At 31.6% G+C, this 12,275-nt stretch overlaps 1 protein-coding gene across 4 annotated transcripts in view; it reads right to left on the bottom strand.

Annotated features, from left to right (window-relative positions):
- Positions 1-5,286: 5,286 nt before the first annotated feature.
- Positions 5,287-12,275, bottom strand: part of Nup214 (nuclear pore complex protein Nup214) — a 272,097-nt gene continuing 265,108 nt past the window's right edge. For all 4 annotated transcript variants that reach the window (XM_085818717.1, XM_085818716.1, XM_085818718.1 and 1 more), the window contains 2 exons: positions 5,845-5,872; positions 5,287-5,518 (listed from right to left, as the gene is read on the bottom strand). In XM_085818717.1, the coding sequence (XP_085674843.1) occupies positions 5,473-5,518; positions 5,845-5,872 (74 nt within the window). In that variant the 3' untranslated portion in view covers positions 5,287-5,472. The remainder of the gene's footprint in view (positions 5,519-5,844; positions 5,873-12,275) is intronic.

The following is a 12,275-nucleotide window of genomic DNA, read 5'->3' as shown; positions in this document are numbered from 1 at the left end:
AGTTGGTGAAATTGACTTAAATATGGATTATAAGTTTACTAAGAATTAAGAAAACTATGTTTAGATAATTTTCTAACCTTTTTGTAAGTGAACCAAAAGTAAATATTATGCCCGTACGAAGAACAATATTACAATATTTAAAGAAATGAAATAATAAAGAATTTGTATGGGCTCTAGTGTAGAATTGGGTGGCCCTTCGATTGGCGACAATTTTTAAAAAATTTTGGCTATGAAACCTCACTTCTGGTTACCACGATAGTTTTAACTTTGTTTTAGCTTCCCAATTTTATTTAAATGAAAATAGATTGATGTGTACATGGACATATTTAAGGCAGTGCGCAATGCCTAGTTTGTGCAATTCTATGATGTTTTTTTAAGTAAAAACAGATCGATGTGTACATGGACACAGATCTTGTGCAATTCCTTGACTTCTTATTTTGGTTTTGTGTAGCAGCCATCTTGAAATTGTGCCTTCCTGGCGCCGATCTTGGCGTCAAAAAAGAATCGCCAATAAACAAGGGGCACCCAATTGTAAACTTTTACCTCTGTATGAATTATGTGTGTTTTTCGCACTGTGAAAAAATAATGGTACCTAGAGACACCAAATTTTGAATAATGTAATCCTCCACTCGAATATGGCCATCTGGAAGGCCGAATTTGCAATTTGTTTTATAATCCATTTCATATTTTCTAAAACTGTAACGAATTTTTGATTAACAAACTCAACGATTTCAAAATGAGCAATGGCAACACTGTACGGAAACAAAAAATTCCGTCGGAAATTCTAAAGATATGCTCTTTTTAAATTATTTTGTGATACAGTTTTTGAAATAGAATTTTTTGGTTTAAGTGCAAAGAATATGATATTTAATAAATAAAGGTAACACACCATATAAAATCCTAAGGCTTTCAGATTTTTTTTTTAAATTTATTTTTCATTTCATTGTTTAATATCTTAGTATAATCTACAATATGCACCCTATAAATTTAACAAACAAAATGCACGAGCTATGCGAGATAACTTTTAACCGCATTTTAAAACTATGTACCAGTGCAGTTGCAATTGGGTGTATCTGCTTGCATATCTCCCGTCTATTAGCTAGATTCTCATTTCCTGTTATTAAATTGGCTTTAGTGTAAAAAGGGACACTTTGATTTATTGTCCAAATACTGATGATGCTACCGGTTTTCTGGTAACCTACAATAGACTCAGTTTCACTAGCGTTATGGCAGCTACTTTTAGTTACATGCCAATGTTTTTCTTAATCTGATTGAAACTTCTTAGTTTAGTGATTCAGAGAGTTCAGAGCAATTTCGAAGTATTAAAAGCTTCGCTTGCATTATGTTTAATGTTCTTGGTAGTTTGAAGTGTAGCTACTGATTGTACTCTGTGTTACTGTGAACACCTGCACGAGTATTTCTGTGGAAAGTTCCAGAACTCTGGAGTGTTTCTTTTGATAAAATAACTTGATACTTTTCCGTTTTGCCGGCGCAGGTGATAAAGTCGCCAATAATGGTACTACTGATGTCAAACGGAATATTCTCGCTGGTAACCTTTACGCCTCATTTTCAAAACAAGTCTCAGCCATTTCTTATCAGATTGACTGTTTCTTTCAATACTGCATACAATTAGATAGAATTTTTACCAGATAATTCAATTTTGTGCCCTAAGGCCATTTGCGGTAATTAAGTCAATTAGAATGTAATCACACCGCTCACTCGAAGGAGAAAATATAGAAAAGGCAAAGTCAAGGGTTAAATTCATTAATTCTAATGAGTAAAGCACAGTGGTTACTAGAGAAGCGAAATAAAGCACTGCAGTTTTACATAATTTCTGAGTAAGCTATTCGTACAAATTGAAATAATTCTTGAATTCTAAATGAAGATTTAACTTGAAATTAATGTAAATAATTACTGAGAGAATTATATTTTTGTAACGTAGTTTGCGTGAGATCAGATCACTTGGGATCACGTGATATGAACCGGCAAATCAGGATGTTGAACCATGAAAGCCTAGTAAATTCTTAAAATTAATGTCTTTTTACAAATTTACTTTATTTATTGATCTTTTTACAAAATTTTAAATGCTATTAAAATGTTTATGCCTTCAAAATAATAAAATCTTAGAACTAATATTTGTTAACATTTTTTATGTGTATACTTTATGTTGTCATCAATAAAGTTTGCTTTTCGAGATTTGCGCCGGCGAAATGGAAAAGTACCAATAAATTTTACCAACCTAACATCAGACCTGTATGCACGCAACACAATATTGTACGATTTAGCATCCCAGAAAATTTCATTGTGCTCATTTTCGTGTTCCAGCTCGACTATTTATTTATTTTATAAACAGATATTACCTTTTAGAGATCATATGAACAGAATACCCAACTGCCATTTCAGACAATTTTGATTAGTTAAATTATTTCGGCTTGTAATATTTTATAGTGATACAGAAGGAAAAAAAAGAGACTTCCGGAGAATGAAAAATCGTGAACCCAAGGTATATGTGATGTAAAAAGTTGTAAAAAGCAACTTGCATAGGAAATCAACTAAGCTCAAGATTCAAAATTTAAAATAATTTCAAGAATCCAATGTCATACAGATAGAGATTGGGAAGTCTTCCAAACTTTTTGCATTAGATACAAGCTGAATCATCCAAAGGCAGTGAACCAAATATGCATACAGCAGTATTGTATTGACATATTTGATGCATATTCAGTGAACCAAATATGTCAATACAGAATCTGAGAAAGGTTGACGTAAAAAATCCATTTCTAAGTGTAAATTAATTCAAAATATACATTTTTTTATATGTGCAAAATAGGTGTGTGTCTGTGTCATTAATGTGTATGCTTTCAGCGAAAGAAATCTTGCTATGTCAGATCTTTGCCACCTTTAACCTTGAAAAGCTAGATGGTTTTATTTGTTACTGGAAGAATCAGAGGAAGAAGCCATGTTTTAAAAAGAAGCTTTGATGCAGACCTAGATGATGTTAGGTGCATTTCCTGTATTGGAGACTTTATAAGTAATATTCAAAACAAACTGTGCATTAAACCAGAATTGCAATACTTTTAATAGTATCCTTATTTATGCATACTGTTGAATATACACAGTGGTTATAATTAAAGTTCCACTTTGAAATGGTCATAATAGGAAAACTATTGTATAAAATGTTATCATACTTGGTAGTCGTGTAAAGCAGGTCACGGAATTTATTTTCTGTGAAAAAAGAAGTTCAAAAAGTAACCACCAGGGGAGAAATGGTGCTGTATGCGATAATGTTAAACGTAATAAGGGTCAGAATCACGGAGTATAATGGAGCCACAGTATTATACTCCGTGGTCGGAATCTAACTTAACCTTTTGTTACGTGGGTTTAACGTGTTGTATACTCTTAAGAAACACTGATCTAAACAGAACTACCATTTAAAGGCGATAAAAGTCGAGTGCGGCATCCATGTAACAGAGAATCCATCCGTAAAAATCAAAAATTAGCAATTATAAAATGTGAGATCGCCAAAGTACAAGCGCATTCCGGAACATGTTTCCTTACAGATTGCTAATTTGTGATTTTTGAAGCCTGAATTCGGCCCTAAGATATCGGTTTAAAATGTTTTTAATTGTTTCTAAAACGAAACTGTTTGTGGAGTTATGTATAACCACAAGGCTTACAGCAAAAAGAAGCAACTGATTTATGCAAATGCGCTTTACACGTCATTTGATTTTTCAGATAAAAGTGAGCGTATTACGGATTGACAAAGCCTCTAACCATGCAAGACCGTGTTTTTACGTTAAATGTTATTATGAATGCGATAGCTATGAATGGTGACCTTTGCAAAGGTATCGTTCAGTAAGAGCAATACGCTGAGAGACAATGACATCTCAGGGTTTCAGAAAAATGATGGCAAAGTTTGAAGCCATGGGTTTGTTATTTGTTGCACCAGAGAGGGAAAGGAAACCAAGGAGGTTGTTGTGTTATAGCAGTGGAGGAAGCAACAATGGAAAGCACACACGGAATATGCAGCAGCGTAGTGCTATTGCACGTCGTTTCATTTTTAACAGAGCAGTTCTCAATACTTTTTGCTCCATACACCCCTTTCACCTTTACTAGAAGATGATCCCCCCTTTTCAAAACTTCAATATGTTTTGCAAATTAAATATCAAAAGTGTAGAAAATTGTTGATAAAAATCAGAACTTGAATAAAAAGAGATTTTTTTAATAGTATTCATATATTAAAACTAAATCCTAAACAGCTAAATAAAAGGGTGACTACCCCCCCCCCCATTTGAAAACCCCTGGTTTAACAGGTTATTTGTAAAGTTACTCTTTTCTACACTGAATAACTTTATTTAATAAAGAATTTTGTTTTCAAATCAGTCAGATTTTCTATTACTGCCAATGGCAATAAGCTTCAATTGTCACCTCAGCATTGCTAATGTGCTAATATTTTCTGTAACATGTGATAGGGAAAATAGCTATGCATATGAAAAACTCTTTTAAGTGTTATTAATAAAAACAAAAAATTAATGAGACAAATTTATCTAATAAAACATAATGTAACATGCACGACTGGTATAATGTCTTCAAAACTGTTTAGCACGTATGTATAAAATTTTTCTGGGATTTACAACTTAATCATTAACTTAATAAATGATAACTGAAAACCAGCTTTAAAAGGGTGTTGGGGAACCAAAAATCGTCAAAATATGGTAATTTTGGATTTTTGCATTTTCAAAGTCTCTACACTTTTAGCTTTCTAAAAATACCATTCTTTAATCTCCATGAAAATTATAACTGTAAAAATTCAGTTTTAATTTGTCATCGAATGCTTTTATATAAATGGGGATTTTTACATAAAAATGTGTTTTTCTTAAAACATGATTTTTTTGTACTTGATGTACCTTTTCTCAGGAACTACTGCTCACAGATATCTACAATTTTTATGGCTTATTTAATATGTTTCCTAATATCCACTGAAATGAGATTTTTGTGATAAACTAAGAAAAAAAAAATTTTTTTTTTTTTTTTTTCACAAGAAAAGTGTTACATTTTACTATGCCTAACAAAATATTCTGTAAATTACTCTGAAATCCAAAAAAATCCAAAAGCTCATTTCAGTACAATCAGATAGGTATACTTTAATCAGAGAAAAAATTTCAAGCATGTATCTACAGCGGATTTTGAGAAAAGGTACAACGAAAAATGGCCAAGTGAACATTGTCAGTAGAGGGGTTTACCCTTAAGATCAGGAGATTAAAAACTGCTATCCAGAAATCCTCAGACTAAATTTCTAAAAAATATTTTATTGAAGTTTTACATGCAAGCAAAAAACACTGAATTATGACAGTATATTTTATTCATTTATTAACACAGCAGTGATAAAATTACTAATGATTTTCTTACAAATGGTAAAAATATTTCACACGTTTAAGAAATTAAATTTCAAATTTGATGAGTTCTGATGCATATTTAATTCCTCCACTGGGTAAAAGCAGATGTATTGCTTTGTGGTGAACTGAAAAGAAAGCAATAAGAAAAGTCTTATTAAATATGGTTAACTGATGCAATAAAACAGCGACAAAACACTGAAAGCAAAAATGTCAAATTTAAACAAATAATGCATATAATGGTAAAATATATCCATTAATTCAAATCAAATCTTGAGCAAAAATGAAGATTTTATTACAAAATCTAAAACAAGTTATGGAACAAAAAAATAGTGTTTCAGAGAATATCAGTATGATTAATAGCTTTCCTTTTATGAAACAAATTTATTAAATATATAAGACAGTAAAACCATATAATTAAGATGAAAATTTGAAGAGTAAAAATACTTCATACTTTGCACTTCCAAAACTTGATGCTTGCCCTAAATTGAAATACAAAGAAATCATGAATAAAATTATATTAGTATTTCAATTTTCACAAGAAAAAGTTACAAATAGTATAATAAACTGCTGCAAAACATTACATAAACAAGAAATTTCTAAATAAATGTACAATAGAATGTGCTATTACAGCTGCAACAAATACACACACACAAAAAAAAAAAAAAAAAAAAACACCTTTCCAAAAAAAGCACATGGCATTTATTATACTTGATTAAAATATTACAGATACAATCAAAAATCGTTAATTCGGACACCCATAATCCGGACCTCAAAGCTAAAAACTTTCTGCGCATTCGCCGCGTTGGCACATGCGCACAGGCGTTTTACGCGTGCGCATAAGACCTTGACTACTGCGCATATGCGTGTGCGCAAGTGCAGAATACGTTTTCGCCTGCGCGTTTAATGTATAACGGACGGTGTAAGCTAAAATTATCTAATTATCTGTTTCAGTTAATGTTAATGATTGCGTTGTTCCTTAATCTTCAAATTGGATCCCGCTGATTATTTTTTGCAGACTGTAAGAGCAATTTTATAAAAGTAAACTTGAACTTTCGATTATGTCAAATAGAATTTCCGATGCTGGAACTTCCAAAGGATCTACAAAACGAAAGTATGTTTCGATGTCCAACAAACAAAAAGTGGAATTGCTGCAAAAAAATGATAAAGACATGAAGAATGTGACAGAGAGGTTAGTGAAAACGAAAAAATTTCGATTGACAAGTTAGTCGGTATTCTCGGCACAGCAATTAACGGGACTTGAACTGCGGGACTTTGTAACTGAACAAGAAATTATGTCTGTTTATAGAATTAAAAAGAAAGTATTATCACATAAAATGAAGCAACTTAAACAACTTACATTGAAAGAAATGTTGAATAAAGTAAACAAATAAATATTAAGCTTTTTTTTTTTGTAAATTTTGATACCCTTTAGATCATAATTGTTCGTTATTTCATAAATTACGGTTTCATAATTTTAATTTTAGAATTTCTGCATGCCATCTTACGAGATTTAAACTGATGATCTATAATCCGGAAAAATCGATAATCCGGAATCGCCGAAGTTCCGACGAGTCCGGATTAACGACTTTTGACTGTATTACTTATGATGAAGATATGCTGAACAGTAACTTACAAAGACAAAATATTTGATTTGCAGAAGTATTTAGCATTGAAAAAGTAGAAAATATGTTGAAATAAAAATTACCATAGATAACCATTTATTCTTATTTTCCTACTTAACTGCTAACAATCAACATAGTTTAAAACTTTTCATCAAGTTGAATATATATATTAATCATATGAACTTTTAATGGCACTTGTATATTAGCCCAAAAGTGTGTCAGCCCAAATGAGCTTATCTCGAAATGTGGTTTTGTGTCGTCCCCTATAAACAGCGAACACTTTTCAAACTATTACCACCAAATATTATCACCCTGTATTATTTTTAAAGAAATTAAATAATGAAGTATGCATGCATGTATGTATGTACCTCACACTATGAAAAACGACAGTACCTAGGTCCATCTAATTTTGAATAAAGTAGTCCTCCATCCAAACACATGCACCTGGAAACCCGAATTTTGAATTTTGAATTTCATATTTTGTAAAATTTTAATGAATTTTTGATTAACATACTGCATAATTTGAAAGCGACCAGTGGCAAAACTGTATGGAATAAAAATTTTTTATCTGTGCACGAGACTGTCTATTGGAAATTCTAAAGATATGTTGTTTTTAAATATTTTGTGATTTTACTGCTGAATTGATGAATTGTATGTGGGGTAAGTGCGAGGAACATGACATTTAATTAACAGAACAAAACATTAATAATAAAAAGACAAAAAAGTTTTGACAGCCATCTTGCTAAAAAAACTGAACACTGACATGATAAACTGAGACAAGACTGAAAAATATATAAAAATGTTTGCCAACACTTAACGCTGCATTGGGAATTCTTAACATATGCTGCTTTTAAAATTTTGCAACTTTGTCGCTGAATTTTATTTGCCATAAGTGTAAAGAAAATGATGCTGTATAATAAAGCTAAGCACTCAGCAAGAGTATAAAAAAACTTTAACAAACCCTTTTGGGTGTTGTTAAAATCCAAAACCTTTCAGATTTTTCTTTTTTGTATGTTTTTGAGTGTCACTTACAACTGCAGTGTTACACAGACAAAATCAAAATCTAGAAATGTGATAAAACAGTACTTTCAAAATCAATGAAATAAGACTGATCTGATTTATAATAATAGTGGCTACTTAAAATACAAACCATATACTTTTCAAACAATGGTAAATTCTGAGCAAATAATTAATTTTTTTCAATTTTATCACTTGTATTAAAATGATCAAGATAAAACATAACATATACATAATATATTAACAAAATAATAACCAATTCATAAAGGTAGCAGGTATTGGAAACATAACCAACACATCATTAAATGAACATATTAACATGAATTAAAAATGTCTAATCTGTAAACTAAAACTGCTTAGAAATGATTTTTTTTTCCATATCATTACATGAATTATAGCAGGATTTCTCAAATTTGCCCCCTGCACCCTTTTACCACTGCTGAAATTCCCCCCCCCTTTTCCAAGACTTGAAAAATATACACATTTATTTAGATTTAGATTATTTTTTATGTGTTTTATTAACCAACAAAAAGTATAAAAAATGTTGATAAACATCAAAACTTGAATTTTTTTTAATATCCATAAACTAAATACAGTCAAAAGTCGTTAATCCGGACTCGTCGGGACTTCGGCGATTCCGGATTATCGATTTTTCCGGATTATAGATCATCGGTTTAAATCTCGTAAGATGGCATGTAGAAATTATAAAATTAAAAATATGAAACCGTAATTTATGAAATAAAGAACAATTATGATCTAAAGGGTATCAAAATTTACAAAAAAAAAGAAAAAAGCTTAATATTTATTTGTTTACTTTATTAAACATTTCTTTCAATGTAAGTTGTTTCGTTTTATGTGATAATACTTTCTCTTTAATTTTATAAACAGACATAATTTCTTGTTCAGTTACAAAGTTCCGTTGTTCAAGTCCCGTAATTGCTGTGCCGAGAATACCGACTAACTTGTTGATCGAAATTTTTTCGTTTTCACTAACATCTCTGTCACCTCATGTCGTTATCTATTTTTTGCAGCAATTCCACTTTTTGTTTGATGGACATTGAAATATACTTTCGTTTTGTAGATACTTTGGGAGCTCCAGCATCAGAAATTCTATTGACATAATCGAAAGTTCAAATTTACTTTTATAAAATTGCTCTTACAGTCTGCAAAAAATAATAAGCCGCATTCAATTCGAAGATTAAGGAACAACGCAATCATCAACATTAACTGAAATAGATAATTAGATAATTTTAGCTTATAACGTCCGTTATACATTAAACGCGCACACGAAAATGTATTCTGCACTTGCGCACACGCATATGCGCAGAAGTAAAGGTCTTACGTGCATGCGCAAACACCTATGCGCATGTGTCAACGCGGCGCATGTGCAGAAAGTTTTTAGCTTTGAGGTCCGGATTATAGATTATTCCGGATTACTTGTGTCCGAATTAACGACTTTTGACTGTACTAAACAGCTAACTAAAAGGTTGACCACATTCACCCCCCCTGAAATTATGACCCTTGGTTGAAAACTCATGTATTAAAGTAATACAGATGAAATTTTAAGGCATGTCAACATTAACAAAATAAGAGCTAATTCACTGCGTGAAAATGGCACTTAGTTGAAACTCAATCTATATATCATTAAATAATGATTAAATAAGCATTACATAAGCATCTATGAATTAAAAATATAAAGAAAACAGCAACTTCTACATTAAAACATGCATTTAAAAAATATTTACATTACTTGTTAATGTTTTTAGATTTTATGATCTGCACTGCAATATTTTCAATATTTTTGCTTTGCAATATTTTCCAGGCCCATTAATACATCATTTCTTGGTTTACAGTGATTATTTAAAAATGTGTTGTTGAAAAACCAAAGACTTGTTTTAACACTTTCTGTGGCTCATGAAGTTTAGGATAAGAGTGGTTGGTTATGAAGGCAAAGCATACCAGAGACATCCACCTTAACAGAGGGATGTCTCAAAGGAAGACTTCCTAAAGAAACTTGGCTTGTATTTGCATTACATAATGGAAAAAACCCAAAATCTCCTTACAGTCAGCCTATTCCCCAAGTTTTGAACCTTAAACTATCACGGACCAAGCAAATAAGACAGCTTAACACTGCTCGTAATTAAAGATAATATATAAATAATTTGATAATGGCAGAATTATTACCTTACAGGCAAATGACAACCTATAAGAATATACTTTTGTGAGGATTACAGAGGAAAATTGGCACATATTTATATTCCATATAAGCACAACTAGAGTGGTGACATTCTATGTCATGTGTAAATATTTGTACTCCTCAACATAATCTTTCACAGATTCATTGAACACCTGACATTATTATCCTCAAATACACCACTGCCTTCAAGAAGGAAAAATAGTCCATTAAAGAAATAAGATGATTCTTTAGTAGGTTAAGATAATCAGCTGACTTTTGGAACAGAATTTTATTATTCAACCAAACACAAATAATCCAAGGCTACAGCACTTCGTCCAAAGCCTTGTATATAGGATATTGCACAGAGAGAGTAAGATGCTTTACATGATTACCATCTAACCCTGTTGTTTCCAATACACTGGAATAGTGGAATTCTGGGCTCATCAGTCTGTATTATCTTTCCCCACTGTTCTAAAATTCATTCTTTGTACTTCTTGGCAAACTGAAGTCTTTTTCCCACTTAAACTCGTTAATGAATGGCTTTTCTTTTTGCAGTACAGAATGGAATTCACAGAGCAATTCAATCACAGCACTGCAAATTCCTGTCTCAATGTGTGACTTTAAAATGATCTTGTTTCCCATACTTAAAACATTACTGAATGTCCTAAAGCAAGTATTCGATTTGATTTCATTACTCCTTATGGAAATCTGGTCATGAGGATTTAAGATTGACTTTCAACATATTTTCCAACCATGCATTCAAAGCTGAATAGCTCACAATCTCATAGCAATGATTGCATCCAGTTCTTCTACACTGGATGCAAGCCAACAGGTTGAACCTTTTTAAATTTGGCAACATCTTTAACCCCTTCCCTTATGATCTAATTTCCAAATGTGTGGGGCAAAAGCGACACCATAGTCGGTCACGCGCAGGGACATAAACAACATTGCTCAGCGTTCGAAACTGTACAAATCACAAACTTCCTATGATTTTTATATATATATGCGCAGTACAATTAACTCTGCAAGATGTTTGATAAATAATTATGGTTGGTTGATTATTAAACAAAAAAACGATTTATTGTTGCAAATTATATAATCCATTAATAACATTTTTGTTTTAATACAAAACTTTAGTAATCTTTGACAATATGATATCTCTCAAAACATGTTGGTACATGTAATGCAATATTACACTTTTTGCATTCCCACGTTGTCTCTCTACGTTGTTTATGCTTTGTGCAAACTACACATCTTCTTTTTGGGTGTAGGTTCGACGGCATTGGATCTATATGTTTGGGAAAATGACTCCACTGCTGAGCCTGCAATCTTAGTGGTAAATCTCCATTTGACAACTGTCCTTTACAGTTGTAGTTCCGTAATGGTGTATTTTCCAATAATAATTCAGCTATTTTAACCTTATATTCTGCACATCCCTGTCTTTTTTCAATATTTATCTTGTTATGCAAAATGAAAGATTTAAATAATGCCATGTCAAACAGGTAAAAGAAAATTTTCCGATACCCCTTTATACACTTTCTCATAAGAGGGAAGCATGCTAGCATTTGATCTTGTCGATCAACTCCTATCATCCTTTTGTTGTATTCGACGATACACTTTGGTTTCCAAGTAGGATTGTGTTGCTTTTTGATTTGCTCAGTCATTGCTACTGTTGTATGTTTTGTAGATAGAATAAAAACATCTCATTAATCTTTCCATTTTATTGCCAGTAATACATTGCAATTTCTCATTTCATATTCTCCTGTTTTTAATTTTGTTTTCAAGAAATCTTTTGGCATATTTTTTCTGTTTGCACGCACTGTTCCAATGACATTAGTTTTACTGTTGAGTAGAGTTACAAAAAGATTTGGTGAAGAATACCAATTGTCCAAATATAATGTGTGTCATTTGTGCGAAATTGGCTTTGATAGTTCTTTGACTACAGTTTCAGATGCATTTTTTATAGTATGTATTATGTCACGGCCAGTTTATATTTTGAAATTATAGCAGTAACCTGTATTGGACTCGCATAATTTATAAACTTTTATACCAAATCTCGCTCTTTTT

Source organism: Stegodyphus dumicola, chromosome 6 (assembly GCF_044657685.1).
Source record: "Stegodyphus dumicola isolate Sdum_Otavi_A_Nest chromosome 6, ASM4465768v1".
NCBI classification, from domain to species: domain Eukaryota; kingdom Metazoa; phylum Arthropoda; class Arachnida; order Araneae; family Eresidae; genus Stegodyphus; species Stegodyphus dumicola.
The sequence above is the reverse complement of the archived record's forward strand: the minus strand, read 5'-3'. Positions and strand labels throughout refer to the sequence as shown.